General features: G+C 47.5%; 1 protein-coding gene across 3 annotated transcripts; it reads left to right on the plus strand.

Annotated features, from left to right (window-relative positions):
• Nucleotides 1-4,856: 4,856 nt before the first annotated feature.
• LOC125544764 (putative sugar phosphate/phosphate translocator At1g06470) lies at nt 4,857-13,201 on the plus strand. 3 transcript variants are annotated; one of them, XM_048708516.2, is made up of 12 exons: nt 4,857-5,545; nt 5,654-5,826; nt 7,628-7,713; nt 7,802-7,851; nt 10,499-10,566; nt 10,871-10,971; nt 11,115-11,127; nt 11,444-11,628; nt 11,954-12,040; nt 12,138-12,232; nt 12,650-12,787; nt 12,872-13,201. In XM_048708516.2, exons 1-11 carry the CDS (start codon nt 5,133-5,135, stop codon nt 12,771-12,773), a joined length of 1,395 nt encoding a protein of 464 aa, XP_048564473.1. In that variant the 5' UTR covers nt 4,857-5,132; the 3' UTR covers nt 12,774-12,787; nt 12,872-13,201. The 3 variants fall into 3 exon arrangements, with proteins under 3 accessions (XP_048564473.1, XP_048564472.1, XP_048564471.1); XM_048708515.2 differs by having other exon boundaries at nt 12,650-12,778; nt 12,865-13,201; XM_048708514.2 differs by having other exon boundaries at nt 4,859-5,545; nt 12,865-13,201.
• The last annotated feature ends 1,121 nt before the right edge of the window (nt 13,202-14,322 follow it).

Raw genomic sequence — 14,322 nt, forward strand, 5'->3', positions numbered from 1 at the left:
ATCATCGTGGAACATGTGGGAGCCAACATGGGTATCCAGATCCCGCTGTTGGTTATTGACCGGAGAACGTCTCGGTCATGTCTGCATGTCTCCCGAACCCGTAGGGTCTACGCACTTAAGGTTCGATGACGCTAGGGTTATAAAGGAAGCTTGTATGTGGTTACCGAATGTTGTTCGGAGTCCCGGATGAGATCCCGGACGTCACGAGGAGTTCCGGAATGGTCCGGAGGTAAAGATTTATATATAGGAAGACCTATTTCGGCCATCGGGACAAGTTTCGGGGTCATCGGTATTGTACCGGGACCACCGAAAGGGTCCCGGGGGCCCACCGGGTGGGGCCACCTATCCCGGAGGGTCCCATGGGCTGAAGTGGGAAGGGATCCAGCCCAAAGTGGGCTGGGGCGCCACTTCCCTTATGGCCCATGCGCCTAGGGTGAAAGGAGAACCCTAAGGAAGAGTCCCAAGGAGGGAAGGCACCTCCTAGGTGCCTTGGGGGGGAGGGAAACCTCCCCTGGCCGCCGCCCCCTAGGAGATTGGATCTCCTAGGGCTGGCGCACCCCCCCTTGGGCTCCCTATATATAGTGAGGGTAGGAGGGCCTCTTGAGACACCCCTTATGCCTTTGGTGCAGCCCCTACCTCTCTCCTAAGTCCTTCTCCTCTCCCGTGGTGCTTGGCGAAGCCCTGCAGGATTGCCACGCTCCTCCACCACCACCACGCCGTTGTGCTGCTGCTGGATGGAGTCTTCCTCAACCTCTCCCTCTCTCCTTGCTGGATCAAGGCGTGGGAGACGTCGTCGGGCTGTACGTGTGTTGAACGCGGAGGTGCCGTCCGTTCGGCACTAGGATCTCCGGTGATTTGGATCACGACGAGTACGACTCCATCAACCCCGTTCACTTGAACGCTTCCGCTTAGCGATCTACAAGGGTATGTAGATGCACTCTTCTTCCCCTCGTTGCTGGTCTCTCCATAGATAGATCTTGGTGATACGTAGGAAAATTTTGAATTTCTGCTACGTTCCCCAACACACTACTAGTCACCCACAAGCACCAATCTATAGTTCCGGTACAAAGATTGAACACAAGAGATGAACCAGGGTTTGAGAGGAGATGGTGTTGTTGAAGATGTTGATGGACATTGCCCTCCCCAAGATGGGAGAGTTATCGGTGATGATGATGATGATGATGATGATTTCCCCATCCGGGAGGGAAGTTCCCCTGGCGGAATCGCTCCGCCCGAGGGTAAAAGTGCTCCTGCAAAAGTTTCACCTCGAGACGGCGGCGCTGTGTCCCAAAAGTCTTCTCCTATTTTTTTTCTAGGTCAAAATGACTTATATACCGGAAGATGGGCACCAGACGTGGGCTAGGGTGAGCACAACCCACCAAGGCGCGCCTGGGGGCCAGGCGCGCCCTGGTGTCTTGTGCTCACCGGGTGGCCCCCCTCCGGTGGTTATTTGCTCCAGTATTTCTTATTTATTCCATAAAAATCCTCGTGAATTTTTAGTCCATTTGGAGTTGTGCACAATAGGTAGCCTGACGTAGCTCTTTCAGGTCCAGATTTCCAGCTGCCGAAATTCTCCCTCTTTGTGTGTACCTTGCAAATTATGAGAGAAAAGAATTAGAATTACTCCAAAAGGCATTATTATGCATAAAACATTATGAATAACAGTAGGTAAAACATGATGCAAAATGGACGTATCAGTGAGCTGCGTTGGGATTTTCTCCGAATAGGAGAGGAGATGCAGTACAATAGAGATAAGTATTTCCCTTAGTGAGAACCAAGGTTTATCAAACCAAAAGGAGGATCACGCAAAGCCTCGTGAACAACACCTGCACACACAAAAGCATATACTTGCACCCAACGCGAACAAGAGGGTTGTCAATCCCTTGGCGGTTACTTGCAAGGATTAAATCTTGTAGTGGTAGATAGATAAATTGCAAAAATAAAATAAAAAATTGCATCAAGGTATTTGGTTTTTTATATATGATAAAGGTAGACCCTGGGGCCATAGTTTTCACTAGAGGCTACTCTCTCGAACACATATCATATGGTGGGTGAACAAATTACTGTTGAGCAATTGGTAGAAAAGGGCATAGTTATGACGATATTTAAGGCAATGATCATGTATATAGGCATCACACCCGAGACAAGTACACCGACTCCTGCCTGCATCTACTAATATTACTCCACCAGTCGACCGCTATCCGGCATGCACCTTTGGTATTAAGTTCATAAAAACGGAGTAACACCTTAAGCAAGATGACATGATGTAGACAAACCAAACTCAATCAATATGAATAAACCCCATCGTTTTACACATAATGGCAACAATACAAATACGTGTCTTATCCCCTTCTTCACTGGGATACAGAGCACCGCAAGATTGAACCCATTATAAAGCAGCTCTCCCATTGAAGATAAATCAATCTAGTTGGCCAAACCAAACGGATAGATCAGAGAGAAATACAAGGCTATAACAATAATGCATAATAAAGTTCAGAGAAGACTCAATTACTTCTCATGAATATTCAGATCATAAACCCACAATTCAGCGGATCCCAACAAACACACCGCAATAGAAGATTACATCGGATAGAACTCCAAGAACATCGAGGAGAACATGGTATTGAAGATCAAAGAGAGAGAAAAAGCCATCTAACTAATAGCTATGGACCCATAGGTCCGTGGTAAACTACTCACACATCATCGGAAGGTAGCAAGGATGACGTATAAGCCCTTCATGATCGGTTCCCCCTCCGGCAGAGTACCGGAAAAGGCCTCTATGTGGGATCGCGGATGAATAGAAGCTTGAAGCGTCGAGAAAAGTGTTCCGGGTGGCTCTCTGTTGATTTGGGAATATTTTTGAATTTATAGAGGTGAAATTAGGTCAATACATGCTTTGAGGGACCCATAAGCTCAAGGGACGCCCCCTGGGGCGCGCCCTACGAGCTTGTCGGTCCCTCGTAACTCTTACGGCGTCCTCCTGGACCTTCTAGGGTCCCTTCTGGTCTGGAAAAAAATAATCCAAATGTTTTTTTTTCAGTTTGGACTCCGTTTGATATTGATTTTCTAAAAAGCAAAAAATAGAAACTGGCACTGGGTTAATATGTTAGTCCGAAAAAATGATATAAAATAGCATATAGTTTCATATAAAACATCCAAGATTGATACTATAATAACATTGAACAATAATAATTATAGATACATTGAAGACGTATCACCCTCCCACTTAGCGGTGGTCAAAAAACACACGGAGCGGAGAATGCTAAGAGCCAACATAAACATGCTCTCCGGACTCTGTCGTCTCCCTTTGTGAGGCATTGTCTACAACGCGGTTGCCCTCCTCTTGGGAGGCCCCTGAGTACGACAGTGATCGCAACCTCAGCCATGATCCATGCTTGGCCATTGTTGATGAAGATGTGAAGAGAACAGAAGCCTTAGCCCGCTACATGGCATGCCAGATGTGGACGATGGACTGCCGATATCTGGGATCATTGGAATCCCCTTTTTCCACTCAACTAGGGGCTAAAACACCCTAGAAATCTTCGAGCGAATATACAAGTTTTTTTACACAGGTTTAGGCCACCGTGATGGTGTAATACCCTACATCCTGGTTTAGTCCTTCATCTATTTATGAATCACATATTACAAGATGAACTCTCTCTCTCTCACTATTTTTCTCTAGTTTTGGAAAGCTAGTATCCTTTCCCTAACTACTCTCCTGCTAGCTAGTATTCTTTCAGGCTGCAAATCCTTTGCACGGCCTCGGTCCTCCCCTTATATAGGACTCGGGGGCACCTCAATGGTCTATCGTAAAACATGGTACACACAATCTGAGTGACCGATCCTACATGGCCCACGCGGGCTTGTCAGAAAATAAGGCGGCGAGTGCAAGCGAGGTTTGACGAATCCCTAACAGAGTTGAGAAGACATGCCATGTCCAACGCGTCAATAGTCAAAAGGGTGTCCTAAACTTGTTAAATTCCTGAAGTGCGGCAGGCCATATCATTTCGATTTGGGATGAATCGGCTTATAGTTCAGAACCACAACAGTCTATAAACCGTAGGTTATCACTGGCGTGTAGGCATTGCCATTAATGTGCCTGACGGCCTCGAGTCTCACGGAGACCCCAGAGAAAAAAAAATTAGGCCAACTTTTCCCCTTGCACCGTTTATAAAACCCCTCTCAAAGAGATTTCTCGGGAAAAGTCGGGGAAGGACCCGACCACCACTTAGGCTTTCAGTGGTCGCCGTCGCCTTGGTGCTTGGGGAGTCTAGAGCATGGAAATCTTCGACTCCTAGGCTTTGAAAGATCCAACCATGCCCATCATTAGCAGATCCAGGGAACCCCTTATTCCGTAATGCTGACAAATCTTGTGAATTTATGTGTCATTTGAGAGAGGCAATTGGTTTGCCTTTGATGCGGTGACTTTCGTGTCTTTCTTCAATTTGTCCTATAGTGTGACCTAGTTTCTCCAATATTCCTGACTGACGTGGAAGGACTGCAGTGCTATATGGGGTGATGCTGCCCTAACCGATGGTCCTTCAGCAATCACTGGATCTCGTTCATATAGACGAGTGAGTACTGTGGTTTTAAAGGCCTAGTATGACGAGGGTATGTGTGGGGTCCATTTTACTTATTATCGATTTAATATAGTTCCAAGTTCGGGTGGGTGACGTAACATCGATCGAAGAAAATGAGTAGTACGGTTTTCGACAGATTTTTATTTTCTAGTCATTTTATATCTTGATGTTTTTGTTTTGTATTGGGTACTATTTTCTTGGGTAATTATCACATATAAAATGCTTTTTGGGGCAGTTTTTCTAAAAAAAAAGAAGAAGAAGAATGGTGAGTACGTTTTGTGATTTCTGCATTTTCATGCGAGGCGAAAAGGAGGAGAAGAGAGAAAACATCGTCCTCCTCTGGCGCAAGCAAAGCTACCGGTACCAGCCGACGGAGGAAGTTGCAAGCATAACCCCCGCGCAGGAAGTCGTCGTCACGAGGTGCTGGATTTTGACCTGCTACCGAAATCCCGCAGGCTAGCTGCAAACCCTCCTTCGCCGCCGCCGCCGATGAGATCCGCGCCGCCCAGATCCAAGCCTTTCTAGAGCCTTACGCCACCTCCAGCACCGTCCATGGGGGACTGCGCCGTGGAGAACGGCCACGCCCACCCGAAGGAAGAGGACGCACCGGAAGTGCCCGTCGAGCCCGCGGAGGGCGCCGCGGAGCCGCAGGTGGTGGCTGGCGGGCAGAAGAAGCAGGGAGGGATACGCAGGGAGCCGTCGTTCTCGCGGTGGTGCAAGGACCCCTCCGCGGCGCCCAATGCCCCCGCCGGCGCCGCTTCGCCGGCCTCTGCGCCGAGCGACGATGATTCGGAGGAGTTCGAGCTGCCGCTTCTGCCGCCCGCCGCCGCCGCCCACCGCTCGCCGATGGATATCGAGGCAGGAGCGGCGGCGGGATCTGACAGCGTCCCAGTCTCGCCGTGGCTGATCGCCAAGATTATATTTCTGATAGCGAGTTGGTACACGCTGAGCACCTGCTTGACGCTGTGAGTAACGCGTTTTTCTCGTTATTTGTGCGCGGATGCTCAGAGGAGCTATTGCCGGGCACGCGTTTGATGCTGGTGTTCTCTGTGCGCCCTTGTGCCTGTGGCCAGGTATAACAAGGAGATGCTTGGGAAGCGCATGTGGAAGTTCCCTGCCCCGTTCCTGATGAACACGGTGCATTTCACCATGCAGGCTGTTGCGTCGAGGGTGATCGTGTGGTTCCAGCAACGGGGCATGGAGGCAGAGCGTTATACAATGTCATGGAAAGATTACTTTCAGCGAGGTAGCTACTGTGTTATTTCAAACTTATGTTGCCCGATGCTTACACAGTAGTTTGTTCCTTACATTCTGTCACAACAAGTGCCCTGGAAATTTCATGGCTTGGTGCGTATAATTTGCAATAGCAACTTTGTGCATTCTGCACTTCTGTGGGACATACATATAGAGTACTAGTGTTAAAAGAAGGGTATGTTTCAGTTCGAGCTCAGGTGTAAAGCACTGAACATGGATGCTGGTCGGTTATTTTCATGGGTGGGGGCAGAAACCTCCATTGGCCAATTAACAGAACATGACTCACTAAATTAGATTATCATAAGTTATCAAGTTAAGGTTAAAGATAGAAGTAAACTTTAACTGGTGCGCTGCATGTGAATCCAAGCTGCTATAGAGCCACATGGGCTCAAAATAGAGTTTAGCCCTACACCTCTGGCTGGATGAATCACCGTACTTTATTAACTTACAATTAAGTTGGGCCATGACCTACTGGATATTATTGTTTCATTCGATGAATCCATTTAATCAACGAGGGCTAGGACTTAGCATGGACTTATATATTTTTATTCTTGTCGGAGTAAACGACCACGGGTAGCCTAGCCGGCTCCCCCTGGCCCTTCTGAAAAAATTACGAGCCGATCCGGCCCTCAAGAATCCAAGACGTGGGGCCGCCTTTCCCTTGCCGGCTGTCTCCCAGGCCGACTATCGGAAGGCGGCCCGGCTTTAGCCCTCAAGAAGAAAGCCGCGGGAGGGCCGGCTCCAAGAAGCCGGCCGCGAGGAGCCGGCTCACACAAAGCGGTCAAGATCGTACCCTCGAAGTCTGCATCCACATAACGGCGATGTGGCGGGGCGTGGCTACAGTAAAGCCTGCCACCCCCGAATCCCGGAGCATGCCTGGCACAGTGCGCCGTACGGGGTGGCCATGACCCGTCCGGCGCAGCACTGTTACCATGTTGACCCTGATGCCACCCACAACGGGCTGTCAGCGCGGCCCACGGGCGGTGGGCCCCTTCCGGCAGAGAGACACCCGAAGGCGGCCAGGCCTTCCCCAGTCGGCCCAAGACAGGGCCGGCTCCCCACAGCCGGCTTGCTTCCTCCCTCGAAGGAGACGCCCCATTAAAGAGACAAGACGAGGTGAGGCTACAGCGATCGCCCGCCAGGCGGCGGCACTGTAGCCACGCTTACCTCGGCGAAGCCCTCGTCACCAGGTTTGAGGCAACAGTAACCAGCCACCGACAAGGCCCTTGACAGTGGGGCCTGCCTGTCGACCAAGGAGCCGCCAGCCGGCGGGCCCCAGCAGCCGGCGCAGAAGCCGGAGAGCGTAGACACAGACGGTTAGGGCCCACGCCCAGCCGGATTACCATTGTACCCCCGGGGGGTAGGCCTATATAAACCCCCCGGGGCACCCATGCAAAAGGGGGATCTAAGCTAGTTTGAGACACCACATAGAGAGGAGAGGAGAGCTAGCCGTGCCCTTCTTCTTCTTCTCGCCAAACAGCTCAAGGAGCATCTTGTAGCCACTCGTTCATCTAGTGATCATGCGGAGACCCCGCAGAGCAGCAGTAGGGGTGTTATCTTCACGGAGAGCCCTGAAGCTGGGTAAGATTCGCCGGCGTGCATGTCTTCGCCTCATCCCGCTTCCAGGCACCGGCGACGTCTTACCGGCTCCCACAATGATAAGCCACCCGTTGGCATATGTCGCACCTACCACCCGACAATTCTACTTCAAAATATGTAGAGATTTTTTGTCCGTTCTTATTGTGTTTATCATCTTTAAAGATATAGTAACAATTTGAATATTTCTTCTGCAGTTGTTCCAACAGCTTTGGCTACTGCTCTTGATATAAATTTGACCAACATTTCGTTTGTTTTCATTACTGTGACATTCGCTACAATGGTACATTTCATTCCATGTGAGTTATTATTTCCTGCTCTTCTCACTTAATATTTGGACTTCTAATTTATGGCTTTCAATTATTGTGCAGTGTAAATCTGGGGCTCCAATTTTCATTCTTCTCTTTGCTTTTTTATTCAGGTAAGCTCAGTTGCTGGTTCGTTTTCAGCAGTGCATGCCCTTTTTGTCTTCTAGTTTAGCAACTTCTTGTGTTCATTGGTATGGAATATCAGTTACAGAACCTTGTCCTGAAAAAGTTGAGCTTCATTCTGCTGTTCTCTAATGGTTTTCATCTCCTATGGGTGGGGTGGGGTGGGATGAAGAGGGTTAACCTGTACTATTAGGTTATGTGAAACATTTGTCCTAGGCCAACTGAATACTTTTGAACTAGCTTGCAGACTTTACAAAGTTGGTTCCATATACACATCATTTTGAGAAATGGGATGCAAATGTTAGAACTGCAAGAACTAAAATTAAGCAGTATCTCCCGACAAAGAAAAAACATTGAGCAGTTTCTTGCATAGCCATCATTTCTTATAGTACTGCTTCTTGACATTCACTTAGGCCAACTCCACCGTGCGACCCCAAACGGACGTCCGGATTGGCCGGATTTTGTCCCTTGGGGGCGCCGATGGGTTCGCCCGTGTCCGGCTTTGTCCGATGGGTCGTGCGTGCGCCCACCGCGCGGCCACACCCCAAATCGTGTCCGGGGTGGACGTGAATAATTTTTTAAAAAAAACTAGAATGAAATAACTAAAAAAGTAAATAAACACATTTAAAAAAAACATAAAACATATATAGGGGTCGGCCACAAAACGGCCCAGTTTCCACGGCCACTTAAAAGGCCCCGTTTCATAATTAACATATAAAAACAAAATAAAAAAGGCCTCCCGCGCGCTCCTGCCGCGCCCGTCGGTGCCGTGGCCGTCGCCGTCTTCACTGGCCGCCGGTGTCGTCGTCGTCGCTGACGAGGTCGACGTAGGCCGGCGGCGTCCACAGGTGGGCCAGCGGTGCGTGGTAGACGGGGGCGGGCTGGACGGACGGAGGTGCCTGCACCACCTCCTCCCGTGGCGACGCCTCCCGCTCCGGTGACCGCGGCGGAGTGGAGCACCAGTTCACGCCCACGCCGGCGGCCATCTCCGGAGCAGTGCAAGACCAGCCCCACCCCTGGCCCAGCAGCTGCTGGAACGCGGCCACTGGCTCCTCCTCGGGGATGGCTACCTCGCCGGCAGCGGAGCGGGCCGTCATCTCCTCCAGGCCCTCCCATTGCCGCTCATCGTGCGTGTACATGGAGTCCTCCATGACACGCGCCATGAGACGGGCCTCCTCCTCGTCCGTCATGCGAGGAGGTGGTGGTGGCAATGGAGACGGCGAAGGCGGCGGCGTGGGCGTGACGCCGCGCACCCGCCTACGCCCGCGCTCCTGGGGAGCAGGCGCTGCGTGCTCCTGTCGTGGCCGCCGCGACCCCGTCGAGGTGCCGGCGAAGAAGGACGCGCGCCTGGTGTCGTGCTCGTCACGAAACCAGGTGTCCCAGAGCCTGGAGTCGGGGGCGTACCTGGGGTCTTAGAAGAGGTCGTCGGGGAGGAGGCGGCGGCGGCGCTCGATCTCCTTCTCGCGCGCACGGCCGCTCGTTGGGATCGGGACCCGGTCGGCGGAGAGATGCCAGTTATTGGGGAGATGGACGTCGCTCCAGGGGAGCGGCGTCCTCGTCTACCAATAACGGCGGCACACCGACGAGCGGACGTAATGCCGGTCGCGGTCGCCGGCGGACGTGGGTGCGATGGAGAAGGCGGGCGGCGCGGGGGCCCGGCGTGGTGGCGATGGCGAGCCGCGGCGGCGTCCCGACGAGGAACCAGCCTCGCGGTCGTGCTTGCCTTTGCGGCCGGACTTCCAGAGGCCCATTGCTGCGGGCGGCCGGCCGGTGAGGTGTTGGCTAGGGTTTGGGACTAGGGCTGTCGGGTTTCGAGGAGGCCGCGGGGTGGCGTGGGGCAGTGTGGACGACGACCCGTCCACGCTTCCCACTTAAAGAAGGACGGCGACCGTTCGACGTGCGGATGACAGGTGGGGCCGACCGCTCGTGTGCATTGATGTGGGCGGGTGGGAGGTAGGTGGCCGCCTGCCACGCGGCCCCGACGCGGACGAGGCGCGCGTCCGTTTGGTGTCCGTCGCGACCCAAACCCGGCGCAAGTTTGCGCTCGAAATGGGTAGGCCCGGACACAAAACGGACAAGATGGGTCCGGGCCGTCGCGCGCTGGGCCGCCTCCTTTGTCCGTTTTACCCCAAACGGACGGGGCCGGACAGGATAGGGTCGCGCGGTGGAGTTGGCCTTAGCCTTTTCATGTTCCTATGCAAATAATTTTGTGCCCTCTTGTAACTTGTCTTTCTGACAACACTGCACCTATTTCTGTTTAATTATCGGTTTATGGGCTTTTGTTATGCTCTATATCATTCCCTTTTTTTCCTTACGCCTGCTCATGGTGGTCAGGTTCCACTATTGCTAAAAAATAACAGAGCAGCAGAGTACGGTAGTTCAGATATAAAGGTAGCCAACAGGACTAGGAGAAGTATGAAATACAAAGGAAGAAAATTACTGCTCGAAAAACACATAGACCCCAGCAACAGCAGCAAAACAAAAACCGAGACTACGCTGATGCAAATATATCGCAGCTAACTAAAACAGAAGGCTCCTAGCACCAGAACCACAAAATGAACGTCAACAACCATTGTATTCTGCGTCTCCATATCATTTTCATGTTATTAATCGAAGGTTTCCCTTTTTTCCCTGAAGGCTAGAGAAGCCGAGCTTTAACATTCTTGGAATCATGCTGATTGTTTCTGTTGGAGTTCTACTGACAGGTAAAGTCATAAGTGTACATCAACAGCTTATATTACTTTTTCCAAAGTGACATGCTTCTGTGCTTTCCTGGAGAGAGCTCAGAAAAAGACCTCCTAGCTACTCCCTCCGCCACAAATTACATCCGTATCTAGACAAATCTAAGACGAGTAATTCAGGGCGGAGGTAATAGCTTTTTACTTGATTAGATTTTTGGCACTGTAATTTGTGGGCTTAATTTTGAATCCTGACTCTATTTTCTTAAATTTCTCTTATGTGGATTCATCATCTTAACTGTGGACTGTGGTAATAATGTTCCTCTTGCAGTTGCTAAAGAGACACAATTTAATCTTTGGGGATTTATATTTATTATGCTTGCTGCTGTCATGTCTGGTTTCCGCTGGTGCATGACACAGATTCTCCTCCAGGTTTGTCAGTGTAATGTAGTACTTCCATTTTTTTGTTCTGAACATGGTAATATGCCTTATTAATCCTATGTTCTACTTCCCTTTCATTCCTGTCCTGACTGAACTTTTCTTTTACCCTTATGCGTCCCTTAAATCTGCTGAAGAAAGAGGAATATGGTATGCGTTCTATCTTAGCTTCTTGTCCAGTGAGAGGAAATTATAAATACTGTTCGTTGTCGTCTTAGCATCTCATTCTTGAAAACTGAAAAGCAGCGAGATTAGCTTTATTAATTTCAGGCACATGTATGACTTATGTATTTTCAATGGACACCTGTTTTTGTTTAAATCTGAGTTAGTGCATCAGTATGAGCTGTAGCGGCTATGTGCATTGTCTTCTCTTAAAAAATATCAAAATGATAATATCGAACGTGATTTGTTCAATAAATATGTAATGCAGCATCCTTTACAGCATCATTTTTATTGTGTTATGCAGGATTAAAGAACCCCTTCACCTTAATGAGTTATGTTACCCCGGTGATGGCAATAACAACTGCAATTATTTCCATTGCCATGGATCCATGGCATGAAGTCAGAGCAAGTCACTTCTTTGATAGTCCAGATCACATATTAAGAAGCATCTTATTGATGCTTCTAGGTGGTGCTTTGGCATTCTTCATGGTATGGATCAGTACTCCTTCCTGGGAAGTACAGCATTTATGCCAGAGCATTTTACTTACCAATCATTACATTTGTCATGCAAAAAGTCATTTTCTTTTTTGCTGGAACCAGTCAATACACTGTTGGTTCTTACTATTTCATTTTTTCATGCACCGAGAGTCTGAGAATACTTGTAATAACCAATAAATCCTTTTTGCAGTCATCTATTGTTGGTTTGTTGTTAAGACATGCTTGCCAAGTATTCTTGTTGGTATTCACAAAAAAAAAAGTATTCTTGTTAGCATCTTTTTATCTGGTTTATAATCACTTGATTTGTTCTTTGAAGGTTTTGACAGAATATGTTCTGGTTTCTGTAACAAGTGCTGTAACAGTGACCATAGCTGGGATTGTCAAGGAAGCTGTCACAATTTTGGTATTGATTCCCACTCTATAGTTACTTCCAAAGTTTCATTGAATTTATCTTTGTTCATGCATATAAGTGTGATTTGTGATGACAAACAATCCGACAGGTTGCTGTGCTTTTCTTCAATGATCCATTTACCTGGTTAAAGGGATTTGGACTGGCAACAATTATATTTGGTGTCAGCCTTTTCAATCTGTACAAGTGAGTTGTTCATATATTTGTTGTTCCAAGCTACTAACTTATTACCAGTCCATATTTTACGACTCACAGAATCAACTTCAAATTTCTTACTATGTTGATAAGTTCAGACTTCCATGCCAACTTTTTTGGGGAGTAAATTGTTCAAGAGGAGTCAAACTTAATTTGCTCACGTCCACAAATATATTTTTTCCTATTTGCAAGTCAATGAACTTTTTTTTTGCGGGAGGCAAGTCAATGAACTTGCTATGTCATGCCACCTTGTACAGAGAGAAATGCAATAAGACTAACTATAAAAAGAGCCATTAGTAAACACTGATCATAATTTGACTACAAAAGCGTAAAGTGGAAATATTAGAGTAGGTTAATTTCTGATGTGTTAGTATGGTTATTCTGACTATTATCTTGTGATATATGAAGGTATCATAGGTTCAAGAAAGACCGCCACAGTAAACATGTTGACCCAAATTCCCATTCCTCCAATGATGCCTCAAAATATGTTATCATTGATGATGATATTGAAGATCAGGATGATACAGGCTGACCCAAGTATGAAAGGTGGATAATCGAATAAATAGTTTACATTGTTTGCTATCAGTTTGACATCTGCATTCATTGCATTTTCTCCTTTCCAGAGAGCAGACCATTTTATGGGCTGGCGTATTCGGCTCAGGACACTGCTACCGACTTACCATTGCTTGGTTTCAGAGGCACCAGTGCTTACTTGTGTTCTTCCACGGCTTTGTGGAGTTATGCTGCATGTGCATGAGCATGATGGTGGTCATGCCATAAATCATATCGCTGATTGAGAAGAGGCACACTGATACAAGTAGCAGAAGAAAGATTTTGTTACTCGGAAACAAAAATGGTGCATACCAAGAGCTGTGCAGAAATTGTATATCATATATTATAAGAATACTAGCAAACATGCCCGTGCGTTGCAACGGGAGAAAAATATTCACCCCTCGTACACACACTTGACACACTTGACGACACAGCAAATTCCTTGAAATCTTTCATGATGCCACACAACAACAACATGCTAAGTGGTGTTGTGAAAAAACATAAATGTGTGATGATTTTTGAAGTGTACTCAAGGTGTTTAGAATTCATTATACAACACAAATATCTACCTAGTTGCCGGTATATGTTTATGCATTTGATGTTGTTTCTCGGTGATGCCCAAAAAATATTGCATTAGAATGAAAATAGCAAAGTACATTTTAGTATTCCATGATAGCATGTGCATAAGAGCATTATCTTTGTCATATATGTGTTTGCATATATAAAAATATATGTGCATTTGCAACCATAATTCAATTCAAGACTTAATTTGGTTGCAAACATATCGGATTGCTCCACAAAAAACAACCAATCTATAAGGGCATATGTAATAGGCATTTCTAAAATATCTCATCATATAAAGAACGTATTATTTTTGCACCCTGAACATATTTCTAAAAATTAATGATATTTATAAAAATTAATGATAAAGGAATATTTGGAATCTACACATTTTTCTGATGAATTATCATATATGACATGTTAGATTTGGAGTTAGGGTTTGAAAGATATGAAAATTTCAAAAAGTATTTGATCTTTTGGAAAAAAGGGAAAGGGTGGGGATCGAACACACAACCTCCAGCGTGGTAGGTGAAGGCACCAACCAGTGCAGACGAAACAAAATAAAACAAACCAAACATTTTTCTCACTTATCGGTGGCATTGGTGGGTAATAATTTACAACTTTAGAGGCAGTTTTAATGACGGACGACCAGAAGCACTATTTGCTTTATTATTAGGGGAAGATAAAAATGTTTGCGGTCCGTTAGAAATACAGCTGCTGTGCTTTTTACTGGGAGTGTGAAGAGCTCAATTTTGGTGCAACTTGTGAGCCCCACATATATTAGCATTACAAAATATACATTACTTGCCGAGAATGAAAGGAATTAGATTGGTGGTATGTGTTGTATACGATTGTGCACCTTAATGTTTTTAGCTCATTGAGTACACGAGAAAGTGTAAATCTTAGACGCCAAGTTAGAAGATTTCTCTCACAAAATTGAGATCTTGTTCACTCTTAAATCGCTCTTA

Source organism: Triticum urartu, chromosome 3A (assembly GCF_056163025.1).
Source record: "Triticum urartu cultivar PI428250 chromosome 3A, HENAU_Tu73, whole genome shotgun sequence".
Classification (NCBI taxonomy): domain Eukaryota; kingdom Viridiplantae; phylum Streptophyta; class Magnoliopsida; order Poales; family Poaceae; genus Triticum; species Triticum urartu.

What these genes read in the sequence shown, in the direction of transcription:
- LOC125544764 (XM_048708516.2), top strand. Translation starts at nt 5,133, where the DNA reads ATGGGGGACTGCGCCGTGGAGAACGGCCACGCCCACCCGAAGGAAGAG. An exon ending in TGTTGGAGTTCTACTGACAG is followed by an intron (nt 10,567 to 10,870) that starts GTAAAGTCATAA and finishes TTCCTCTTGCAG; the next exon opens with TTGCTAAAGAGACACAATTT. An exon ending in GTGCTTTGGCATTCTTCATG is followed by an intron (nt 11,629 to 11,953) that starts GTATGGATCAGT and finishes TGTTCTTTGAAG; the next exon opens with GTTTTGACAGAATATGTTCT.